At 63.7% G+C, this 24,465-nt stretch overlaps 2 protein-coding genes across 8 annotated transcripts in view; one reads left to right on the top strand and one right to left on the bottom strand.

Moving 5' to 3' along the window:
- The window catches only part of KIF21B (kinesin family member 21B), a 45,020-nt gene extending 29,530 nt beyond the window's left edge, over positions 1-15,490 (top strand). The window contains exons 22-35 of one of the 4 annotated variants that reach the window (XM_061383735.1): positions 1,243-1,408; positions 1,587-1,638; positions 1,792-1,849; positions 2,524-2,729; positions 2,805-2,879; positions 4,412-4,525; positions 6,778-6,816; positions 8,351-8,487; positions 9,062-9,242; positions 9,343-9,507; positions 9,680-9,797; positions 10,365-10,535; positions 10,946-11,145; positions 12,151-15,490. In XM_061383735.1, coding sequence (XP_061239719.1) covers positions 1,243-1,408; positions 1,587-1,638; positions 1,792-1,849; positions 2,524-2,729; positions 2,805-2,879; positions 4,412-4,525; positions 6,778-6,816; positions 8,351-8,487; positions 9,062-9,242; positions 9,343-9,507; positions 9,680-9,797; positions 10,365-10,535; positions 10,946-11,145; positions 12,151-12,205 — 1,737 coding nt within the window. In that variant the 3' untranslated portion in view covers positions 12,206-15,490. Of the gene's footprint in view, positions 1-1,242; positions 1,409-1,586; positions 1,639-1,791; positions 1,850-2,523; positions 2,730-2,804; positions 2,880-4,411; positions 4,526-6,777; positions 6,817-8,350; positions 8,488-9,061; positions 9,243-9,342; positions 9,508-9,679; positions 9,798-10,364; positions 10,536-10,945; positions 11,146-11,561; positions 11,720-12,150 lie in introns of those variants that run through there. The other 3 variants (XM_061383733.1, XM_061383736.1, XM_061383734.1) reach the window with 3 other exon arrangements.
- Positions 15,491-19,753: 4,263 nt separating this feature from the next.
- LOC133228223 (maestro heat-like repeat family member 5) lies at positions 19,754-24,442 on the bottom strand. Of its 4 annotated transcripts, XM_061383744.1 has the most exons (7): positions 23,829-24,442; positions 23,087-23,263; positions 22,649-22,807; positions 21,845-21,946; positions 21,116-21,218; positions 20,575-20,634; positions 19,754-20,024 (listed from the first exon to the last, which is right to left on the bottom strand). In XM_061383744.1, the coding sequence occupies exons 1-7, from the start codon at positions 23,925-23,927 to the stop codon at positions 19,876-19,878; spliced, it is 849 nt and encodes a 282-aa protein (XP_061239728.1). In that variant the 5' UTR covers positions 23,928-24,442; the 3' UTR covers positions 19,754-19,875. The 4 variants fall into 4 exon arrangements, with proteins under 4 accessions (XP_061239728.1, XP_061239724.1, XP_061239725.1 ...); XM_061383740.1 differs by having other exon boundaries at positions 19,932-20,634; XM_061383741.1 differs by having other exon boundaries at positions 19,932-20,634; positions 23,073-23,201.
- Positions 24,443-24,465: the final 23 nt, after the last annotated feature.

Below are 24,465 nucleotides of genomic sequence, written 5' to 3'. Positions count from 1 at the left end.
CTGTGTCCATGTCTGTGTGTGTCTCTGTGTGTATGTGTGTGTCTGTGTCCATGTCTATGTCTGTGTGTGTGTCTGTGTATGTGTCTGTGTCTCTGTGTGTCTGTGTGTATGTGTCTCTATGTGTGTGTGTCTGTGTGTCTGTGTGCATGTCTGTGTCTGTGTGTGTGTCATTTTGTGTGTGTCTCTGTGTGTGTGTGTCTCTGTGTGTGTGTCTGTGTCTGTGTGTCTGTCTCTGTTTGTCCATGTGTGTCCGTGTCTGTGTGTGTGTGGCGGGGCAGCAGGAGCAGACAGATGGACATGCTCCTCCCAGGGGTGGGATTGGTGCTGGAACAGCAGGTGTGTCTCAGCGCCCATGCCCGCTCCAACAGGGCCCAGGCTGTGGGGTAGCTTCCTTCCCCTGGGGCTGTGCCTGCGGGGCACCTCCAGACAGGGCAAGAGGCTGCCCTCCTCCACCCTCCCTGCCCCTAGGGAGCTCTCTCAGCTCTGCTCTCGGGAGGGTGTTCCTCTGCTGGGCTGTTGTGACCAGCATCATGGTCGGGGGCCTAAATGCACACCTTCATCCCTCCCAGTCCTGGCGGCTGGAGGCCAGAGATGAGGTGCGGGCGGGGCTGGCTTCCTCGGGGCCTGTCTCCATGGCTTGCAGGCATTGCCTTCCCCCTCCTGTGGTCGCCCCTCTGTGTGTCTGTGTCCTGATCTCCTATGAGGATACCAGTCGTCGGGATTAGGGCCCTGCAGGGACTTCATTTTAACGTAACTGTCTCTTTTGTGCTCGTGTGCTAAGTCGCTTCAGTCGTGTCTGCCAGGCTCCTCTGCCGTGGGATTCTCCCCGCAAGAGTACTGGAGTGGGTAGCCATGCCCTCCTCGTGGGATCTTAGGGATTGAACCCGTGTCTTTTATACCTCCTGCACTGGCAGGCGGGTCCTTTGCCACTAGCGCCACCTGGGAAGCCCTGTCATCTCTTAAAGCCCCTCATTTCCAAACGCAGTCCCCTTCTGAGGTCCTGGAGCTACGTCTGCGTTTGCGTCTGGGGACACTCTACAGGCCACACAGGGAGCGTGCCCCCAGCGTGGATGTGGGGGAAGCCAAGGGTCCGGGGTGCGTCTTGGGCCTGTGACGGGTGCAGGGTGAGAGCGGGGAGCCCTCGGGGCTCTCGTGAGGTGCAGATGCTGGGAGGGCAGTGATGGGGGTCCCCATGGCCCCAGGCTGGGAAGGGTGACCCCAGGCCTCGCTGCCCACCCTCAGGGGCTGCAGGTGGCACAGAAGGAGGCACAGATCCGGCTGCTGGAGGGGCGGCTGCGGCAGACAGACATAGCGGGCTCCTCCCAGAACCACGTGCTCCTGGACGCCCTGCGGGAGAAGGCCGAGGCCCACCCTGAGCTGCAGGCCCTCATCCACAACGTGCAGCAGGGTACGGGCCCCCCAGGACCACCAGACACCCGGGGCTCCCTCCCTCCCACCCCGGAGACCCTCACTTCCCCAGCTCCCCAGAAGCCCCAGTCTGACCCCCGAGTAACAGTGGGAGGGAGGCCACCCTCCCCGCACTCCTTTGGTTGGGGTCTCACCCCTGGCTCCCTCCTCCCCCACAGAGAATGGCTACGCCAGCACGGACGAGGAGGTGTCCGAGTTCTCTGAGGGGAGGTGAGTTTCCAAGTCAGAAGGGAGCACGTGCCCCGGGCTGGGCCGAGCTCTGTGCTGGCTGAGCTGAGCTGAGCTCTGGGCTGACGAGTCTAAGTCCCCAGGAGCCAGAATCCCAGCTGTCAGCACCCTGACCCTCATCGGCTTCTCCCTTAGCTTCTCCCAGTCGTTCACCATGAAAGGCTCCACCAGCCACGATGACTTCAAGTTCAAGGTGAGCCCCACTGGCAGGTGGACAGGCTGCTCCCCACAGCCTGGTCCCCGCCTTCCTGTGGCACGGCCCCCACCCCCAGCCCCCACCCAATACTGTCTCCAGTTGGGGTATGGGAGCCAAGAAGAGTCTCAGCTGGAACAGGGGGCGGGGGGGTGCCTGGGTTTGTGACAGCCCCTTCCTTCTAAAGCGGGTGGAGTGACGTCACCACAGCCCAAGGCCCCACCTTCAGAAATCCCCCTCTTCCTCACCAGACTGCCTCCAGCTCTGATCAGAGCCTCGCCCCAGATGTCCACTCACTGTGCACGCAGGTCTGAAGTCAGGGAATAGTTTCTAGGCTAGACTGAACCCCCAGCGGGATGCATTAGAGAGGGAAGGCAGAGCGCTGGGACCCGGGAACAGAGATGTGAGCGCAGCCTCTGGGTGCACCGAAGAGCCGGGGACACTGGTCCACCTGGGCAGTTCTGCTTGCAAAGTCTAGGGCAGGAAGGGCGGTCCTGTTAGTTCGGCTTCTCCAGACACCCCGGGAGACGTGCCTGGGTGAAGTCTGCCAGGCCCTTCTGTCCACTCCTCTGCCTCTGGCTGGCAGCACCTTCTGCCCTGTGGAATTCCCCCTCCTCCCACTCCTGCACCATCGTGTCCGGGCAGGTGGGTCCACCCAACCCTTCCTGTCACAGGGCGAGCCCAAGCTGTCCGCCCAGATGAAGGCTGTGTCAGCTGAGTGCCTGGGCCCCCCGCTGGACGTCTCCACCAAGAACATCACCAAGTCCCTGGCCTCCCTTGTGGAGATCAAAGAGGATGGCGTGGGCTTCTCGGTTCGAGACCCCTACTACCGGGACAAGGTCTCGCGGACCATCAGCCTGCCCACCAGAGGGAGTACTTTGTAAGGAGGAAGCGAGCGGTGGGGGGCAGGGGTTCTGGGAGGTGGCTTCGGGCCTCACTGGGCCCTGTGTTCCAGCCCCCGACAGTCTCGCGGTGCGGAGACGTCCCCTCTGACCCGGAGGAAGTCCTACGACCGTGGGCAGCCCATGAGGTGAGGGCATGCTCCCACCCTGCAGCAGGGTCCAGTCCCGTCATACACACTTTCGTCCGCACCCCCCCCCGACACCGTGGCCCCTTCCCCGCTTTGTCGGCTGCAGCTCAGGAAACAATCTCCGTGAGCGCCTGAGGTGGTGGCCAAGGCCAAGGCTAAAAACTGCCGACTGCCGTGAGCTCGGTGTGGACGGTTTCGCAGGAGCCTGGACTGGTCACGGGACCAGTATGCCTTAGCCCCTCTCAGGGCCATGGGTCCTTGGGGGGCCTCAGAGGTCTTGTCCTGTGGGGGGAGTGTGAGAGAATAAGAAGAGTCCAGGAAGGGGAAGGGGCACAGGACAGTGTAGGATCCCCAACTGCTCAGCCACTCCTGGGGCCCCCAGGGCTTCTGCAGGTTGCTTGGAGGCCTCTCTGGGTCGTCCTAATTCTCTGAGATGGTTGGCGGCCTCCGCGGTCACTTGTGAAGCAGTGGAGGGCAGGGTGGCCTCGTGCACCTGCCTTGAGGGGAGGAAGACGTGCTCCCGTCCCTCTGTCTGGTCCAGCCCCCACTCTGCGCCCTCTACCCCGTGGTCTTTGGTGGGAGGAGCTGCAGGACATCCGTGCGCCTGGGGGACCCCAGAAACCATCCCGCCCCCGTGACAGAGTCAACACACTGGAGCCGCCGTGGGGTGGGGTGGTGGGGTGCAGGCTGGACTCTCCAGAGGGAGGGAGGATGGGCCGCACTTGACCACCTTCCGAAGAGAGAGGTCTTGGGTGTTGTATCGTCACCTCACTGTGAACCCGACTTAGTGATTCCCGAGCCGTTGTTCCTGCAAAGTATAGGGCGGAGTACTTGAGGGCATCAGGCCACAGCGTTTCCATCACCCCAGCATGAGTTTCTGCTGAAAGACACTTTATCTAATATATACCACTGACTCATTTTCCCTGGGTCAGGAAGATCCTCTGGAGAAGGCAATGGCAATCCACTCCAGCACTCTAGCCTGCAAAATCCCTGTGGACAGAGGCGCCTGGTAGGCTACAGTCCATGAGGTCGCAAAGAATCGGACATGACTGAGCAACTAAACTTTCATTAGCCCTGAACTCGGGGCCAGCAGCCCTCTATAGAGCTCAGGCCTGAAGGAAAGCTCATCTAACGGGCTTTCTCCATCAATCACGCCCCAGCTTCCTTGAACTCCGCACACCAGACTGCCCTGCAGCAGCTCTGGGGCCATTTTAATCAGTGACATCACCAGCAAGAGCACAGAAATATGAGAAGCATGACACGACATAGACTGGAAAGGACACTTGTGTGCAGGGTGAGGAGGGCAGGGCCGCCTCTTCTGACCGCAGCTGGGGACGTGTGCGCTTGGGGCCTCGTGTCTGCAAGTGATGGGGGAGGCCCGCAGATCTTGTTCGGGGCTGACACACGCGCCGTGATAAGCAAGGGATTCCCAGACTCGGAACCAGGTGGCCACCAGGTGGAAGGTGGGGCAGGTGGCCCACGGGCGACGGTGCGGGTCCTGACGGCGGTACTCTGTCCTACTCGCCTGCCAGGTCCACAGACGTGGGGTTCACGCCCCCCTCGTCCCCTCCCACCCGGCCCCGCAACGACCGAAATGTCTTCTCTCGTCTCACCAGTAACCAGAGCCAAGGGTCCGCGTTGGACAAGTAAGGGCGGGGGCGGGGAGAGGAGTCGGAGGGGCGGGGTAGGGGTGAGGCGTCTGCGGTGGGGTGGAGGCGGAGCCGGGGGCAGAGCGAGGAGTCTGGTGGTGGGGCGAGGCGAAGATTCTGAGGGCGAGGCGGGGCCGGGACGGGGCGAGGAGTCTGGGGGCGGGGTGGGGCGGGGCGAGGAGTCTGGGGGCGGGGCGGGGTGATGGGGCGGGGCGAGGAGTCTGGGGGCGGGGCGGGGGTGGGGCGGGGCGAGGAGTCTGTGGGCGGGGGGGCGGGGCGAGGAGTCTGTGGGCGGGGCGAGGGGGCGGGGCGGGGGCCAGGCCAGGGCTCTGCAGGTAGGCCCTCCCACGGGCGTGCGGGGAGCAGGAGACCCTGCACACACCGTGCTGGTCTCACTCCGTGCTGAGCGTGGGCCCCTCCCGTCCCCGAGTGTTCGGGGGCCGCGGGAGAAGGCAGGAAGGAGGCCATGGGGCTGTGGCCGTGCACCCCGGGGGCCTCCTCAGAATTGCTCGCCTGTCCCTTGTGCCTCCAATTCTTCTGAGGCTCCTTCCCCCAGCTTCAGTCGTGCCCCCTCCCCACCGCTCATGCTCGGGCCCCTTGGGGACTGTCCCCACAGAAGGAGACCCTGTTACGGTCACACGGAGGGGTCAGCGCCCGCCGCTGACCACCCCTGCTGGACGCTCACCTCCCAGTGTGATGGCCCCTAAGCTGCACCCTGCTTGCACACTCGCGACTCCACTGATCTGTGAACCAGCCGTCTTCCTGTATTATAAAGAGAGTTATCTTGACACGTGGGGATCTGCCTTGGGGAAGGGGGAGGCCTGGACCTCCCATGCTCTCCTCTATGCCCTCAACACTCCAAGGAACCCCCAAACTCTGCAGCCCCAGTGGTCTCCTCTTGGCCTCTCTATCCTCTTAGATGGTGGACGGGGGGCTGCTGTCCTCTAGGGGAGCCCAGGCTACCAAGTGTAGTCCTTGCCTGCATCCACGCCTCCCCACAGAAATGCCCCTTCCTGGGTCAAAATACTGCTCCTCTCCTGACCCATTTTGTCTCCCCTTGTGGAAGGAAGGCACCAGCATGCCAGCCAGGGTGCCCCCACATACCAGCCAGGGTGCCCCCACATACCAGCCAGGGTGCCCCCACATACCAGCCAGGGTGCCCTCACATACCAGCCAGGGTGCCCCCACATACCAGCCAGGGTGCCCCCACATACCAGCCAGGGTGCCCCCCACATACCAGCCAGGGTGCCCTCACATACCAGCCAGGGTGCCCCCACATACCAGCCAGGGTGCCCCCACATACCAGCCAGGGTGTCTCCCTGCCGTAACAGCCAGGGCACCCCCCACAACAAAAACCAGGGAACTGCACACACCAACCAGGATGCCCCCGTGCCAGCCAGGGCACCCTCACACCCAGCAGAGTGCCACCCACACCAACCAGGGTGCCACCCACACCAGTCAGTTTGACCTCACATAACAGCCAAGGCACCCCTACACGAGTCAGGGAGCTACACATACCAGCCAGGGTGCCCCTGCCAGTGAGGTGCCTCCCACATTCCATCCAGGGTAACCCCACATACCAGCTTGGGTGACCCCACACCAGCCAAGGTGCCCCCACATCAGCCAGTGCGCCCCCCACATAATAGCCAGGGCACCCCCACACGAGTCAGGGAGCCGCACATACCATCCAGGGTGCCCCCCCACCAGCCGGGGTGCCCCCCCACCAGCCAGACACCTCCACATCATCCAGGGCAGGAAGCCCCACACCTTGACAGTCACAGGTCCTTTTCAGCAGCTCTGGGTAGGCCTGGCATCCCAGCCTGTCCTGTCCTGCCTGGTGGGCCTGGTGTCGGGCCCACTTGTGTACAGAGCCAGCTCCCGAGCACTGTCCAGGCTCCCAGGGACAGCGGGTTTGGGGGTCAGCAGGTCCCTGCTGGGAGAGGGCAGCTCCTGGGCAGGGTGAGAGCAGTCACCACGTTGCTCCGGGGGGCAAGGGGCCCCCAGCTTGTGAGGCAGCCAAGAGCCTGGGACCAGCGAGGCCTGTCTCCCCAAGGCCCCTCCCCACCCCCACCCTGTTAGCTGGGGCACCCCCGGCCGCCAGGCCAGCCCCCTCCCCGCTGCCCTCAGCAGCCGCCCTCCTCTCCTCCCGCCCCCCTGGAGAATAACCGCTCTGACCGCCCCACGCTGCTGCCGCTCGCTCCCTCGTGTGTGTCCCCTCCCCCCTAATCCAGCTAATTTTCTGCCCCCAGGTCTGATGACAGCGACTCCTCTTTGTCGGAGGTCCTGAGGTACACACAGAATGGCTCACTGCTCCCTCTTATCCACCCCCAACACCCTGGCCTCAGCATGCGGCCCCTCCCCTCCGTGACTCCCCCAGACCCCCTCCTGCCTTCTCACCCCGGCTCCTCCTTCTTGGGTGCTTCGTGGCCTCTGACTGTGCCAGGCTGGAGCTGAGGGCTCGGGGAGGGCGTGGCTGCTGGCGCCTTGTCACTGGGTGGCAGGGGCGGGCACGGGAGCCTGGGGCGCTGGACCCCCCGAGAAAAGCCTGGTGGTGCTAGAGGGGTCGCACCTTATCCGCTGGGTCAGGGGCTCGCTCGTGACCTTGGCCCTGAGCCAGGAGTGCCCCTGCCCAGATCTCCTGGCCCGAGGACTAGGCATACCAGGAGACTGTCCCCCAGCCAGCTCTGTGCAGCCCCCCACGGCAGAGCAGGTCCCCGGACCCGGTGGGCCTGAGCCCCTGCTGGGAAAGGGCCCCCCTCCCCGGGGCTAAGGCTCCCCTACATCTCCCACCTGGGGGGGATGCTTCTGTAACCCACCCCCCAGAATTCGCTCCTGGAAGGAGGGTTATGCTTTTACTGTGCGGTCTTCCTGTAAGCTGGCTGCCTGGGGTTCCTTCCCTGGCCACGCAGCTGGGCCAAAACAGAAGCAGCGAGCTGGGGTAGGGTGAGGAGCTGTTCATGTGTGTGTGACGCCTAGGGAGGCCAGGCCTGGTTGACCGCTGTCCTCAGGGTGGGCTGGCAGAGCCTGGGGCTTTGTCACAGCTGCAGGCAGGGCAGGACGTGGGTCCCGCCGGATGCTCTTGGCCACAGCGTCCCCATTGCGGGAGAGGACAGACGGGCTTTCAGACGTGCATGCACCTGGGCTGGGGGCCTGTTCCCAGAGACCCCAGCTGAGAACAAGCTCTTCCTCCTCAGGGCCTCCGGAGGCTGGGGTGTAGCCAGGTCCCCGGTCCCACTCAGGACAGGCCTCCGTCGGCTCGCGGGCAGGCAGGGTCGCTTCAGCCCAGCGTAGCTACTCAAAGAGGGGCCAGGGTGTCCTTCCCATGGTGCTGAGCAGGCTGTGCGAATGGCAGTCACCGACCTGATCACGCTGGTCCCACCAGGCGTGTGTGCACACCTGCACACACATCCATCTCTGCAAGGGCCAGGCAGCCTGTGTGCCCCCCGTCTGCACACCCCCCACCCTCCCTGTGGTCACTGAGGTGGCAAAGGAGCCCTCCAGCTCTGGGGCCTCTCCCGCCCAGCTCCGGCCTGGGGGTGTCTGTGCCTCGGGTTCTGGATCAGGCAGGGTCGGAGGGGTCTTCCTGCGGGCAGGGCCCCGCTGTTGTGAACCCTGGCCAAGCCCGGCTGGTCTGGCTCCCCGGAAGTGTTCAGCATGGCGACTGAGAAGCCACACCACAGGCCCTTGCCTTCATGACTCTCGGACTCCGGGGCCGGTGCCCGGGGCCCCAGAGCCCCTGCGCGTGCCCCGTACCCGGGAGCCTCGCTCAGCCTGGCCGCAGCCCCGGGCTGACGGGCGCCTCTCTCCCTCTCTCCCGGGAAGGGGCATCATCACCCCGGTCGGAGGAGCCAAGGGCGCCAGGACGGCCCCGCTGCAGTGTGTCTCCATGGCTGAGGGCCATACCAAGCCTGTGCTCTGCGTGGATGCCACGGATGAGCTGCTCTTCACGGGCTCCAAAGGTGGGTGGGACCCAGGCCGGCCCCGTGGGCTCAGGGTCTCCCAGCTGCCTGCTCCCTCTGCCCGAGACTGCGGCCAAGGAGATGGGAACCTGCTCCTGTCAGGGCTCAGGGCTCCCCACCCCGGGCCTCCCCTCCTAGCTGGCCCCGGGGGCTCCACCCATGCCTGCCTCCGGAATGCCCAGAAGCGCGTCAGCATCATTCACGTCAGCACCCTCCTCCACACCCACCCCGGCACTTGAAAAGATTGCCTGCCAGCAGAAAGCAGCTGTGTTACACCCACAGACCTGCATGGCAGGAGGGAGAGCTGCGAGTCCAGGCGAGGCAGCTGAGCCCAGGGTTTTTCCCGAGGTGTGCTTGCCCTTGGTGGCTCACTGGTCAGTGGGTGGCACGTGTCGAGCTTTGCTGTAGGCCCGGCTCCTCCGCAGTGCCCGCTGGGCCCCTGTCAGGAGCAGGCGTGAGCCCACGTTGGCCCCCCAGATCCAGAGCGCCTCCTCTGGGAGTCCCTGGACACCGCGAGCCTTGGCGGCCCTGTGGGGTGTGGGGATGTGACGCGGCAGTCCCCACTTCCCCTTAGACCGCAGCTGTAAGATGTGGAGCCTGGTAACGGGGCAGGAGATCGCGGCTCTGAAGGGCCACCCCAACAACGTGGTCTCCATCAAGTACTGCAGACACTCGGGGCTCGTGTTCTCCGTGTCCGCCTCCTACATCAAGGTGTGGGACATCCGAGACTCGGCCAAGTGTGTCCGGACGCTCACGTGAGTTCCCCCCGCCAGGCTGTCAGGGCTGGGGTGGGAGCCAGGGCCCGGCCCGCCCGGCGGGCGCACCCCCGACTCTGCCTCTCTCCCTCGCATGCAGATCCTCGGGCCAGGTGGTCTCGGGGGACGCCTGCGCGGCCGCGTCCACCCGCACAGTGACCAGCGGGCAGGGGGAGCACCAGATCAACCAGATCGCCCTCAGCCCCGCGGGCAGCATGCTCTACGCCGCCTCGGGGAACGCTGTCCGCGTCTGGGAGCTCAGCAGGTGGGGGGCCCGGGGAGGGCGGGAGGCAGGCAGGTGACCCCTGGGCGGCAGGACCTCACTGTTCCCCCCAGCCCCCAGGACCCTGGCCAGCATGTTCACCCGGAGCCGACCCCTGCCCCACCCCAGGGTCCCCCCGGTTCATCCCCCCAAGCTGGGCATCTCCGCCCTGCAGGTTCCAGCCTATTGCCAAGCTGACTGGCCACATTGGCCCTGTGATGTGCCTGACGGCCGCCCAGACCACCGGCCAGCGTGACCTGGTGGTGACCGGCTCCAAGGACCACTACGTTAAGGTACCGAGACGGCCTTGACCTTGGAGCCGGGTTCGGGGGATGGGCCCTCTCCTGCGCTCCCCAGCTTGGCCTCCCCCTCCACTGCCTTGGGACTCAACGAAAAATAATGTGACTCCTGGGGCTTTATACTGAACAGTCCCTCCCAGGGAGCAAGGTCTGTGCAGGAGGGAGATGGCAGCGTGATTTTGTAGATGGTGGGAAAACCCGCAGGGCTGGGAGCAGGGTGACTGTCGGCCTGAGGAACACACGAGCACAGGCGGCACTGACGATCTTTGCTCCTTGGTTCAAAGTCAGAGACTGAGAAGCAGAAGATAGACAGGGTGGAGGGCTTGTGATGAATATTTCAAGTGCAAGTAGAACTACATTTATTTATTAAAAAGTAAAAAACCTTAATAGGAGACTCACCCCCCAGACCCATGTTGAGTCAGTCTCCCTGCCCCCAGTCCCCATCCCCCAGGAGCCCCTCTTCACCCTGAGTGCCAGCCTGGGGGACCTCGAGCTGGCCCGCAGAAGTGGCTGCGGGTGTGGGGGGGTGGCCCGGGACTCCCTCCAGCCCTTCTTCTGCAGATGTTCGAGCTGGGCGAGGGCGTGACGGGCACCATCGGGCCCACCCACAACTTCGAGCCCCCGCACTACGACGGCATCGAGTGTCTGGCCATCCAGGGGGACGTCCTGTTCAGTGGCTCCCGGGACAATGGCGTCAAGAAGTGGGACCTGGAGCACCAGGAGCTCGTACAGGTGCTGAGGGAGGGAGAGGCTGGCCCCGGGGAGGGCTTGTGGCCCTTGCACCCAGAGCCAGAGCCCCCCACGCCTGCTCAGTCTGCACCCTCTTCCCCTGGTGCCCCAAGCACCCTCTCCAGAGCCCCCCACCCTCCTCAGGCAGGCCCTCTAAGGAAGGATCTGCTCTCAGCCCCGTCTGACCAGTTACCCCCTTTTCCTCCGACCCTTCTGAGGTCGTGCGGGGCCTCTTCAGTGGTGCGGGGCCTCAGGTTCGAGCCCGGGAAGGGGGCTGAAGGGCCCATCTCCGGGCCTTGCAGAGCCTGGCTCCTGGGCCCTGCGATGCTGCCTGCCCCCCGCCCACCAGGGGACTCCAGCGTCCCCGGGACTGGGTCCCCACTGCCCACCCTTACGGCTCGCTCCTTCCCTAGCAAATCCCCACGGCACACAAGGACTGGGTGTGCGCCCTGGCCTTCGTTCCGGGCCGCCCCATGCTGCTGAGTGCCTGCCGTGCGGGCGTTGTCAAGGTCTGGAACGTGGACAACTTCACACCCATCGGCGAGATCAAAGGCCACGACAGCCCCATCAACGCCATCTGTACCAACAGCAGGCATATTTTCACCGCCTCCAGGTGGGTGCCAGGCAGGGGGGCACTCCACTCTTGCTCCCAGCCTCTCCTGGGCAGGCGGGCGGGCGTGGGCCCAGCCCCCAGTGCAGACCCCACAGCACCCTGCCCCCTGCCTTCCTTCCCAGGGCACCGCCCAGGGGTGGGGCTGGGCGTGCTGGGCCCCAGCCAGGACCACCCGCTTGCCTCCCGTTCCTCAGCCCCTGGAGCACCCAGCCCCCGCCCCAGCGCTGGTCCCATCCAGGGCTGCCCAGCCCCGCCCCAGCACTGACCCCGTCCAGGGATGCCCAGCCCCGCCCCAGCACTGACCCCGTCCAGGGATGCCTAGCCCTGTCCCACGGGCAGCCGCTCAGACGGCCTCTTCTTTCTCCTTCCTGTTCCGACCTGTCTCTTCTCTCCGCCTCCCCCTTCCTGCCCGACAGTGACTGCCGGGTAAAGTTGTGGAATTACGTCCCTGGACTCACCCCCTGCCTCCCGCGCCGAGTCCTGGCCATAAAGGGCCGCGCCACCACCATGCCCTGACCCCGCTCCCCTCCCCCCGTCTCCCCCTCCCTCATCTCCTCTCTCACCCTCCCCTCTCTCCTCTCTCCTCTTTCTCCACTTCGATCTGAGCTGCTTCTTAACGGTATGAGATTGGTTTTCTCTAGCCCCATACCCTGCCTGCCCGAGATTGCCACACCCGCCCCCCTTCCTTCCTTCCGAGCATGGACGGGGCACAGACCCCCAGGAGAGGGGTGCCAGGTGGCAGAGAGCAGAGGGGGGCCTTCAGGCCCAGACAGGACAGATCACAATAGCAACAGGAGAGCCTCCCGTTGGGCTTCGATGGCCACAGGCCCCTCTCCCTGCCCAGCGCCCGCCTCCTACCCCCCCGCAGCCACCTTCGCCCTGGGTGACACCTGGCCCTGGGTCCTGGCCACACCTGGAGATGTGGGGACTCCAGCCCGTCCTTCATGCGGGGGTGGCCGGCCTGGCCCACAGCAAGAATTGACTGCCCTCTCTCACTCTACCCAGTGACCTGACCGTGAAGTTCTGGAGTGCCCGGCGCCTGCCCAGCGGCCCCCACTAGCAGTGAGGTCAGAGGACGCCTACCCCTTGGCCCAGCGGCCTGGACACAGGAGGGGACAGAGGGTGTGGCCGATGGGCGTGGCCCTTCCTGCCCCCACCCCCAGCCTTCCCACGAGATACTGTCCCCCGAATCCACCACCTCTTGGGCATGGGCAGTCGGGGAGGAAATCAAGCTGTGAAGCCAAAGGGCGATTCCCCCTATTTCTCCCTCCTCCTGGCCCCGAATTCTGTTGCCCAGCTGGCCACCCTCTTCTTCCAGCCTTTGGCCCAGGGGACTCCTGTCGGAGCGGTGAGGCGGCCCCCGCCGACCAGGCCTCCCCTCCGCCCCCTGGCCCAGCCACTGCACCTGCCTCTGAGCCCAGAAAGACAGCCCTCAGGTAACCGTGCAAACCAGGTGCGGGCAGCTAGCCCTGCAGCTGACCTCTGCCCTCGGCCACCAGGGGCCGCTCCCCTGGGACCCCGCGATCCCTTGGGTCCCTTTCTGACAGTCTCAGTGGAGCTGCTGGGAAGATTCCTTTGGGGAGGCTGTCAGAACGCTTCGGTTATTTATGTTGTTTTTTATTTTTACTTTTGCTGTTGCCTCCTGGAAAACTGACTTGAAGTTCCTCCCCACATGTTCATTCCGCAGCTGTCGGGTGGAATCTCTGCGTGCTCTGCAGAGCAGGGCGGTGCCCCAGGGGCTCTGCAGCCCGGGCCTGGCCTCACCTCAGCGGGGGGCTGCTCTCGGGACCCCTCCCCCAGCCACTGGGCGCCTCCGTGCCTTCCTCCGCGGGGCCCGGCGCCCACCCGTGCAGCCTTACACCAGCCGCGCCCACAGGGGTCTCCTCGCCCGTGGGGCCTCCCGCCCCCAGCCCCCACTCCCCAAGCCCCACGCGGGCCACACAGAAGCAGCTCAGAAGACCATCCACCAGGAAGGGGCTCGGACGTGTGCCCCGCCCCCGCCCCCGCCCCTGCGCATCCCCCCTGAGCCTGGCAGTGCCTGGGGCCTCTTGGCCCCGAGGGGCCAGCAGTGAGGCCGACTCTGCCAAGCTGCTCTTTCCTGGGGGCTGGGCACACCCCCCCACCCCCTACCCCCCCTCACCCCCACTCCTGAGATGTTCCTCTTTTCCTTTTCCACGCATTTTTCTGACTCTAACCTGGCCTTGTGCTTCCTGGCCTCAGTCTGGGGGGCTGGGAGCCCCAGCTCTGTCCAGAGAACACGGTGACCTTTGGGGCTTCGGGAGGCAGCCCTCCGCACCCTTCCCCACGCGACACTCGGGGAGGAGGGAAGGAGGACAGGGCCTTGCCCTGCTGCGCAGAGCTGCTCCCCAGCTAAGAAAGCCATCCCGCCGTGAGCGGCCCCGGCTGGACTCAGGGCAGACGTCGGGGAGAAGTCATGCAGAGGGACCTGTGCAGAGCTGGGACAGCACCTTCAGGACCGGAAGCCCCTCCTGCTGCGCCCCCCCAGGGGCACTGGGAGCCCCGTTCCCCGCTGAGAAGCCGCCCCTCCGTCTATCCCCAGCCCCGCCCCTCCATCTACCTGCTCAACAGAAAGCTCAACCTTGCGACCTGTATGTGAGAATACTCATGACTGTTTACAGACTGTAGAAATACAAAAGACTGGCTGCCCTCGCCTGGGGCCTGGACCATGGCTGCAAGCCTGTCCTTGCTCGAGGGGGGCCGTTTGCCCACTAGAGGTGCTCGGCATCCCGCTGTTGCCAACGAGTCCGCTACCTCATGGCAGGCTGGCTCTGCTGTCCTGGCGGGAAGCCCTGACTCTGGGGTCTCGGAAGCAGTTCCCACCCGTGCCCTGGAGCTCTGAAGTCGGCACACCTCGTCGGGGTTGTCAGGGTGCCCAGTGGGGGCCCCATGCCCCTCCCTGCACAAGCTTTCTAGATGTGGAAGCACAAAGTGGTTGAGATGAGAGCACAAGGCAGGGCCAGCAGCCGGCGACCTGGGCAAGCCCGCCGGGAGATCCCGCCCCGGGGGGCGCTGAGGGCTTTCCCCCTCCCAGGGCTCATCCTGCAGTGCTGCCCCTCTGAACCACCCCAAGGCTTGAAGCTGGCCCTGCAGGCAGGCAGCGTCAGAGGGCTGGGCCCCGGAGTGGCACCCTCTTCCCCACCATGTCCTGAATCTTAGAATGCCTGACCCCAGCCCTCCTGACTTGGATCCTCGCCCCCCCCACCCCCCCGGGCCGAGCCCTGGAACAGCTTTAGCAGCTGGTTGGCGAGCTCCCTGAACTGGGCCATCTTCTGGCCTTCTCAGCCCGGTCCTGGGCCCAGACCTCGGCTCTCTGCATCCTCAGGCCAGTGTCTCTTCTGTCAGTGGGGCTGGCTCCTCCGAAGCGGCCAGAAGCCCCCAGGCACTCCTGGCGTCACGTCCGGAGCTTGCCGGCGGGAGGGAGGCTGAGAGCTGAGGCGGGCTCGACCGAGCCCATGAGGCCGTCGGGGAGCCGCCGTTTGGGAAGGGCCGCCTGTGGGTGCAGGGTCTGGCCCCGCTGCCTGCCCGTGAATTGAAGCACAAAGGCCTCCCTGTGCCGCCCAGCCAGGGAGGCGCCCCAGGCGGCCGCTGTGAAGTCAGGGATTCCTGGCCTCTCCTGCCCTTCGTGGTTGGGGGTGGGGGGGTTTTCCCAGGCTGCCGGAGTCCTCTGAATTGGTCTGGGCCGCATGCGGGCACACCCCCTGGTCTCTGAGCCTCGCCTCACCCGCAGTGCCGGAGCCTAGAGCTCCTTCCCACCAAAGTGGCCCAAAGCCACCTCCTCCGCCCCTTTGCTCCCCTCCTCCAGCACAGGAAACAGTGCCCAGCTCAGCTGGGCATGGCCTCCCGGCCGGGCTCCAGAGCCAGGGCTCGGCCGCTTCTCCCCAGGAGCCCTCCTCTCCTGCTCTCAGGCCCTCCCCTGCCTTCTGATGCACAGGCACAGAGCCCGCGGGAAAGTTCTCGCTTCTGAAGCATCTTTGCTCTCCTCCCCCACCACCCCTGGAGCTCAGAGGGCACTCCGGCCCCCACAGCTCCCTGGCCCAGCCCTCCGAACACCTGTCCCGAGGGCCCTGCGGGGGAGCCAAGGGTCAGAGAAGACCCCTGCCCCGCCCACCAGCTCTTTTCTAGCCATCCCCTGCCAGGGCGCGGGGCTGTGTTTGGCTCAGCTCCTCTGCTGGGTGGTCGCACAGGTGTATGTATGTTTTGTACGCTGGCCAATGACTGTACATAGTGTATGAAAGTTATTTAAGCTCATGCTGTACATTTCTGTTCCCAGACAGGATGTGAGTGTTCGAAGAAGCTGTCGTGAATAAAACTCGAATGGTCGTTGTCCATGGTGTGACGCTGAGGGCCACGGACATTGAGCGGGTGGTCATTCCCCAGGTTGGGGCGGGGGCCTGGCCTCTGGGCCGGGCCCAGCATGAGGGTTGCCGCACATGTGGTGGGCTGGGGGCCCACCGAGGGAGCTACCACCCCCCCAAGCCTCCCTGGACCCCCTCCTGGGACAGGCATGGAGCTGGAGCGGGGCCGTGTGCTTCAGAACGGTGCCCGCTCCATTCCCGACACTGTTCCCGGCGTCGTCCATCGGACGGTCATGACCTGTGTGACGGGCACTGTTGGAGCTTTCTGAAGTGAGAAGAGTCTCAGAGAGGAGGTGGCTTGCCGGCGTCTGGCTCTGAGGAGCAGGCAGGGCTGGCCCTCATCCTGTGCCTGGGGTGGAAGGTGACCCCACACCCAGACGGAATGAGGATGAGACAGAGACAAACGATCAGGTTCGAGAACGGCTCCCTGGGGCCTGATGTTGGCCTCCAGATCAGGGCTTCTCAGTCTCATCTTCCGTTTTCTCCCCCCAACTACCTTAAAGCTCCTCTGTGCTCTGCCTCTGTGTAGCTGCACTTATGCTCGGCCGTGTCTGACTCTGCAACCCCATGGACTGCAGCCCGCCAGGCTCCTCTGTCCATGGGGATTGTCCAGGCAAGAACACTGGAATGGGTTGCCATTTCCTTCTCCAGGGAATCTTCTGACCCATTGATCGAATCCAAGTATCTTGCCTCTCCCGCATTGGCAAGCAGATTCTTAACCACCAAGACACCGGGTTCTGCCTCTAAGTCCCATTCAGTTAGTTCAGTCGCTCAGTCATGTCTGACTCTGCGACCCCATGGACTGCAGCATGCCAGGCCTTCCTGTCCATCACCAACTCCCAGAGTTTACTCAGACTCATGCCCATTGAGTCGGTGATGCCATCCAACCATCTCATCCTCTGTCCCCTTCTCCTGCCTTCAGTCTTTCCCAGCATCAAGGTCTTTTCAAATGAGTCAGTTCTTTGCATCAGATGGCCGAAGTACTGGAGTTGCAGCTTCAGCATCAGTCCTTCCAATGAATATTCAGGACTGATTTCCTTTAGGATGGACTGGTTGGATCTCCATGAGGTCCAAGGGACTCTCAAGAGTCTTCTCTAACACCACAGTTCAAAAGCATCAATTCTTCAGCACTCAGCTTTCTTTAGAGTCCAACTCTCACATCCATACATGAACACTGGAAAAACCATAGCTTTGACTAGACAACCTTTGTTGGCAAAGTGATGTCTCTGCTTTTTAATATGCTGTCTAGGTTGGTCATAGCTTTTCTTCCAAGGAGCAAACATCTTTTAAAAATAGGAAGTCAAGAGTTACCAAGCCCCATTATTTTGAACTGAAAGCCCTATTTTTAACGTAAAAACGTCTATGAGATGCCCAACAACCCTGTAACATGCTCGTCACCCTGGAAGGCATAGTTGTTCCTGTAAAACGGAGGTGCCCCCGAGCCTGGAGCTCACCAGGTCCTGTCTGTCACCAGGGTTCCCCAGGCATCAGTGATGCTCGTGTAGCTCAGGACTCTGTGTACTTCCAAGTCCATGCCCGCCCCCGACCCCCCACCGCTGCCCTGCCCCCGCTCTGGGTACGGTTCTCTACTTTGTCAGGCTCAGCTCTAATGAAAACATTTCAATAATAGTTTTATTGAGATGTAATTCCCAGACCACAAAATTTACCCTCTTTGGGGGGAAGGGTACTGACTTCAGTTGGTTTCTGTCTGTATTCCCTCTTGGTGGCTTGCAGCCACAGATGCTGAGCAAACATTTAAAGAGTGAGCATGGGAACAAATGAAGAAAGAAAGAAATAATAGCCATCTTGGAGGGTGGCATGATGAGATGGAACAAACCATCTAAACCTACCTTTCCCTTTTGAAAACCACACATCACCACACCAACCCCCACCACCCCAGGCACGCGGGCAGGGAGGCTGGGGCCCATCTGCAGCTTCTGCACTCCCGGGCTATCTCAAAGCTTTCCTTTCTGATGTTTGTATTAAGACAAGGGTGTCTCTTTGCTTTGTTTTGCAAATACAAATCAAAGCTGTGCTGTCAGCCTGCACAGGCCCTGCCGCTGATCCAGACCCACAGCTGGTGATGGGCTGGTGGCGGGGCCGTGTGTCTGCAGGAGGCAAAGATGCTGTGGTCAGAAAGAGGTCACCCCTGGGAGGCTTCTGGTCCTCAGGCAGAAGGGGCCTGGCAAGCGGGGGAGAACCCTGAGCCACTGATAGAGACGTATGCCCCCAGCCCTGGGGTGAGGGCGGGTGGGGAGCCTCCCCACCCTGGGGGGTAGCGCTGGCTCCTAGCTGGTTGATGGAGTCGCACCCAGGCCACCTCCCACCCAGTCTCACCCCATTCTTGCTCCCCACAGACCGTCTTTCACATAGGATCTGTCCTTGGGGACAGAGCCACTGACACACAGGAGGCGGTGACTAGGTGTCGCCAGCTTCGGGCCAGCCAAGCGGGGTGTGGGCGAAACCAGAAGAGGTGGCCCCGGCGCTGCTGAACTTGTCAGAGGCCTGGAGCCAACTGCAGCCAGACGCTGGCCACAAAAGATGGTTTTCCCAAACTCAAGTCTTCAAGATGCCAAGGCACTTAGGGGTGGGAGGCAGGAACAGCCAACCAAGTGACGGCCCTTTTTATTCCTTTCATGTGGGATTCTTCTCTCCAGATTGTAAGAGTAATAACTGCTTGTTATAGAAAACTTGGGAAATAAGCGAGTCTCAAGAAGAGAAATTCTGTGTGGGATGTAAGTTACCAGGTGGCTTTCCCAAACAAGCGTCACCTCTCAAAATCTGATACAAGCCCAGGTAAAAAGAACCCATCTGTCAATGCAGGAGACGCGAGTTCAATCCCTGGGTCGAGAAGATCCCCTGGAGGAGGAAATGGCAACCCACTCCATAGTATTCTTACCTGGAGAATCCCATAGGCAGAATCTGCAGCCTATGGCTCACGGGGTCACAAAGAGTTAGACATGACTTAGCAACTAAGCACGAACACATTCATTGCCAGGGCTAAGTGGCATCTTAAAAATCGTTTTTTCCAACCCTCTCAATTTACAAATGAAGGGAAGTGAGGCCCAGAAGCCAACAGACTTGGTCTAGACCATCCCGGGACAAGAGGGCCTTAGAGTCTGTTTCCTGCCCCGCTGGTCTCTGCCCACAGGGCCCCTTCACTTGGCGTGCCCAAGGCTAGGGGACTGGTGGTCCCTGAAGCAGGTCCTATACCAGTGCGCGTGACCTGCTGATGGGTTTGAATAAGATCCACCCTCCGACTCTGCTTGTCGCAAAGCAGTGACCTCAGAGGCGCTTTGGGACGGCGCATGCTCCCCGAGTCTTGTGGGGTTCCCCTCACACCTCCACCTGCAAGGAGTTCTACCGGTGAGGCCCCCAGTGCCAGCTGGTGACAAAGGCCGTGGGCAGAAGAGGCTTCTGGCCGGTGCCACAGTTAGTGCGGGCTTTAGCTCTGCCTCTGAGGTCATCATGTCAGAGACTCCAGCCGCTGCCCAGGCTCAGACAAGGTGGGGGAGCGCTGTCACCGCTGAGAGGGAAGTGTGGGTGCTCCGTGTGTCCCTGGGGGTTCAGGTACAGGTCACAGAGGCCATGGGGCACTTAGAGCTCTGTCCAGGGCCAGCTGATTGAGCTTGGGGGTAACAGGAGCACCTCTGCTTCCTTGGCAAGAGCAGGCAGAGATGGTGGGAACAGCCAGGGACCCCGTGTGGACACAGAGCTGTTCTAGGGACAGTGGGATGGTCCCTGTCAGGGCCGGTTCCAGCAGGAGCAGCGGGAGACGGCGGGTGCTCACCCGGCTGACCTCTCGGGTGGCAGGAGGAACAGGCTTTCAGGATCCAGACCTGAGTGCTGTCACCAGGCTGGTCTGGCTAGGTCAAGGACAGCAGGGTGGCATTCTGTGGAGTCGCCCTGGGTCCGGAGCACAGTGTCCAGCTCTCTGGCCTCCCGGGATGTTTCAGGAGCTGACTCACACCCTCCCATAAGCTGTCCTCCCGCTTAAATCAACCAGGGAGGCTGCCGTTGCCTATAGCCAGGAGCCCTGCCCACACCCCCTGAATCCCATCATCGCTTTCCTCCAGCTTTCCCATCAGTAGTTTAAGCTGATGCTCACAGAGCCCCCTCGCCCTGGCAGCCAGGCCCTGGGCAGTGCAGGCAGGGCGGGGAGAGCCGCCTAGACCCGCAGGACGGGGAGTGGGTGGGAGTGGGCTCCAGAGAAGACAAAGCAACGCCCCAGCTGGAAGTCTCCGCTTTCTCCTTTTATTACAGAAGCTCTGCAGGGACACCCCTCGTCTAGAGCAGGGCTCAGAAGCCAGGCCATGGTCTCCACTGCCGCAGTCTCGTCTGATGAGCCGCAGGCTCAGAAGTAGGCCTTCCGCAGCCTCCTGGGGCAGAAGCAGGAGGTGGAGCTGGTGACCCACGTCTTTTCCTTAGCCTCCAGGATGTAGGAGGTCTGCGTGGCGAGGCAGCTGACCGTGGGGTCCGGGTCTGCCCGCATGTGCCTCAGGGCTGTGACAGACACACGGGCTGAGCAAGAGGGCCTGGGGGTGCGGGGCTCATGGGGGCGGGTGGGCGCTGTGCAGGAAGGGGAGGGCGGTGGGCCGGGGGCCAGCAGCTTGTGGAGGGGGAGCCAGCGTATTTCCGGGCCTGGAACCGCGCACTGCGGGGCTCCGAGAGGCGTGGCTGGGGCTCGTCCAGTCCAGGACCAACCCAGGGGGGTCCTGCCCACTTCCCCCGGCTTGGCTCCGCCCTCCTCTCCCCAGGGCGCCGGGGGAGCCTAGGCCTCCGGCTGCGGCTGCAGCCGGGACTCGCTGGCACCATGGAAGCCCGCCAGGCAGGGTTGCAGGCTTGGGAGAGGGAAGGGGAGGTGGAGGGGTGGGGGATACGGGGCAGCCGCCCAGACAGAAAGAAGGCGCCAGGAGTCCCCGTGTGCCCCCAAATGACAAGCCTCCCCCGTCACCGCCCCCCGATGGTGACTGCTGTGAGCCCACTTGCCCTAATTTCTGAGCCCCCGCAACCACGTCTGAGGGACAGGCAGCAGGCGCAGGCTTGCACTGACCTGCGTGGACCTCGTCCATCTCCCTGGCCTCCTCAGCGCCCAGGGTCTGGATGATCTGGCCTGCAGGGGGCACGGAGCGCCTCACTGGCCCACAGAGGACCAGGGGACCCCGCTGCACCTGCTCTGAGCCTCTTCCCCAAACAGTCCCCACGCCCGCTCTCTGTTTGTCTGTCCCTCCCACACCCGACCTCGGGTCCTGACTTTCTCCTTGAAACCAGGATGACTTCCCCGCTTCTCTGAAGGGTCTCGAACAAACGGGGCGTCGCCTGTGCTGGGCGGTGCTTTCCTTGGGGACGTTGATGGAGCCCGCCACTCCAGTCTCTGAGCTGCCCTCCCAGGACGCGGCTTGTTTCGCGGGATAAGGCCGCCCAGCTCAGGCAGGGGCTCCCAGAGGGGTGGGGTAGGGGGCAGGTGCGGACAGCGCTCCGCCCTGCTCGGTCACTACCCCAGGCTGTCTGCCCGCTGTCCTGGCTCCCTGGGCTGTGTGAAGGTCCCCAGCACGGGGACACGGCGCCCCGGGCAGAGGGGAGGCCCGCCGTACCTGCGAACCACACGGCAGCCCGACGGATGGGGACCTGAGGGCTCCTGAAGAGCTGTACGCTCTGCTTCAGGAACCAGAGGGCTCGGCCCACCTCCTGCTGCAGCTGCGGGAGAGGCGCCGCTGCTCCTGCAGCCCCAAACCCGCCCGGCCTGGCCCACTCCGCCCCGCCCCACCCCACCCACGCCCCGCCCCGCCCCGCCCCACCCCACCCACGCCCCGCCCCACCCACGCCCCGCTGACTCCCCTGCCCGGCTCCGCCTACGCCACGCCATGCCCCCGGCCCGGCCCCGCCCCTACATGCCCCTGTCCCGCTACGCCAAGCCCCCGACCCGGCCCCGCCACGCCCCACGGACCTGCCCAGCCCCGCCCACGCCTTGGCCCCGCCCATGGCCTGCCCCGGCACCACCACCCGGTCCACGCCACGCCCAGTCTAGCCCCGCCCAACTCGGCCCACGCCACGCCCCGGCCCCGCCTCACACCCCACCTGGCCCCGCCCGGCCCCGCCCTCGGCCCACGCCCCGCCCCGGCCCGCAAAGTCAGCCCCCAGGGAAGTCCGCACATCCGCACCCGCCCGCAGCTCCTGTTCCACAAAGGCCCCCCAGACTGCCCGGGCTCTGGGGCCCACTTTCCCTGGGCTCGCTATTGTACCGCTGTGGCCGCGGGGAGAGGAACCCGACATCTGGGTGCCCCAGCCACCCCCACAAAAGCAGGCGGCGAGCCGCGACCCACCAGGGCACTGAGGATGGTCCATATGTCTTTCTCAGCGAAAGTCGCCCTGAGCTTTGACCAGCCCAGCAAGGTGGCCAGGTGGCAGAGTGTGGGCCGGGCGATCTGGAGAGACAGGGAAGCCCAGCCGGAGGAGTCAGGGTGCAGGCCGGGCCAAGACCCCGAGGGCATGCGGGCGGAGACAGGCGACAGTGAGATCAGCCCTACGGGGACAGGACTTAGTGAACCCAGGGGACCCCCCGACAGGAGGAAGGCCGGACCATTCTTTGGCTGTTCCTGTACCCTTCCTCCCACTGATGGGAAGCTGAAAAATCATGATGGTGATTTTTCCAGTTGCTATGTTACCGCAGCGAGATCTACCTCCTCACCTACCCCACCAGGCCACAGCCCCCAAGCCCCCAAAACAGCCTCTCAGAGATTTCCCGGAGGTCTGGATCCTCCGGCTGGGGGTCACTCCTCTCATCAAGGTTGGCTCCTCCAGAAAGGCGGCCGCCCAGCTGACTGGGACAGACCCACCCACAAAGGGGACGTCCCAGCTCCCCAGCTGGTCCTGGGTGTCCTGATCTGTGCCCGTGAGAGCCTCACTGGGCGAAGGAGCCTGGTGTGAGCAGGCCGGCCGCCGCGCTTCTCAGCAGCTAGGCTCAGAGCCCAGCCTGCCCACTCCAGAACCTGGGCCAGCCATCTCTGTCCCCAGTGGGTGCCTCCCCGTCCCAGGACCCCGTTTCCGGTCAGCCCCTTCAGCCCCTCGCCAAGTGCTCACTGACATCCTGCTAGCGCCGCCCGCCCCTCCGCCCCGTGGGCTCTCACCTGAGCTATTCTGCCGTTCGCATCCTCCAGGTGGAGTACGAGCAGGATGAGCAGGTTGAGGACCTGGTGCCTCAAGGGGAAGACAAAGACCCTCCTGCTAACCTTGGCCAGGAGAGCCCCGTAGATCTCAAAGGCTGTCAGGCGCAGATGCTCGGACTCCTGGGGGAGAACACACACGTGCACCCACGTGAGGGGCAGGCAGTGGAGCCCCGCCTTCCAGACGGTGGCCCTGAGCCCCCCACCGTCCGCAGGGCCCCCGTCATCACGACCCCACTGCGACTGCCCTCTGCCCTCTGGACCATCCCCAGGCCGGGGGCCATGGCTGTCAGCCCCTTCGCAGGCGTCGCCGTCTAGCCGGAGGGCCTCGGAGACAGTTCTGGCCACCCCGTTACTGGACAGACGATGCCCCAGGAGGGAGACAGACCTTGGGGGACGCACCTCCTCCAGGAAGGGTGCGAGGGTGAACGCAAGCTGGATGAGGAAGGCGGCCGAGTGCTGCCAGGGCAGCTGGTCCACCAGGTCCCTGAGCACCTGGAAGGTCTCCGCCACGATGCTGCCGTCCACAGAGTAGCAGCAGCTGAGCACGTAGGGCTGCAGGGCACGGAGCTGCTTCCCCTGTGGATGGGCGCCGGGACAGTCCCACCCGCTGGGGAGCTGCCCCCACCCCCACCACACACAGGCTGGGGGGGGCACACCCCTCATGTCCCTGGACCCGGATGCCAGCAGGGGCTGTGCCGGCAGAGAGGGGGTGCTGGCAAAGAGGGGTTCAGGAAAAGAGAGGTGCTGGCAAACAGGGGGTGGTGGCAGGGGTGCCAGCAAAGGGCGTGCCGGTGAGGATGTGCCGGCAGAGGGGAAGCCTCCCCAGGGGGTGTTGCACACGGGGAGGGAGGAGACACCACTCACTGCCCAACCCACAGCACCCTCCCCTCCGCCTCCTCATCCCTGGTGAGGACGCCCGGCTCCAGGAGACCCGGCAGGTTGGCGACCCGGGGCCCTTGTGGGAAACCTCCCCTTCTTTCCCAGGACGGTGAGAGCAGCAGGGGCTCTTTCCCTAGCCCTGTCCTCAGTGGGCTGGCTTCGTGGGGACTCCCTCGGTCCGACCCTGCGAGAGGCGTCCACCCCATCCGCTCCTGGGCCCTCTAGGCCTGCAGGTCCGGGAGCCCGGGTGCGGCCAGCTCACCGTGCTCTCGTGCCTCGAGAGGATCCCCACTGCCCGCAGCAGCAGCTTCACGACGGCCGGCTCCTCTCGCTGGAACCAGTTGGCCAGGGTCCTGACCATCTCGTCGTCGGCAGCAGCCGCCACGTCCGGGCACTGCAGCAGCTGCGTGAGGACACGGAGAGAGTTGGAGGAGGCGGGCCCAAAGGAGGCGACCTCGACGACCCAGAGTCCAGGCTCCTGCTCGAGAATGAGGAAACGCTCTTCAGGATTTGGAAGAACTGCTACAGGGGGCAACGGTCAGCTGGAGGGTCACATTCACAGGCTGTCGTTCCGGAATTTGTCCCTCCAGCCTGCAAGTCTCCCTGGAGGGCCTTTGACAAGGGGAACCCCAGGGGATCAAGGTAAGAAACACTGGCGAGTACACACAGAAGGAGGTGTGTTTGGCTGCTCGCATATGAGAAGCATGGGCGCAGGGCTGTGAAGTTGGAGGGAGATGGGGAAATGGGAAAGAAAAAAAGGCGACAGTTAAAATAGCAAATGATCTAGAAGAGAGAATATAATTAAAAGAAACAAATTTAGAATTCGGAAAATAGAATACAATTAAATTTAGAAAATAGATTCTAGTTTCAATAGAATGTACATTCAATTTAGAAAACAA

This window comes from Bos javanicus, chromosome 16 (assembly GCF_032452875.1).
Source record: "Bos javanicus breed banteng chromosome 16, ARS-OSU_banteng_1.0, whole genome shotgun sequence".
Lineage (NCBI taxonomy): Eukaryota > Metazoa > Chordata > Mammalia > Artiodactyla > Bovidae > Bos > Bos javanicus.
This window is presented reverse-complemented; position numbering and strand designations above follow the sequence as displayed.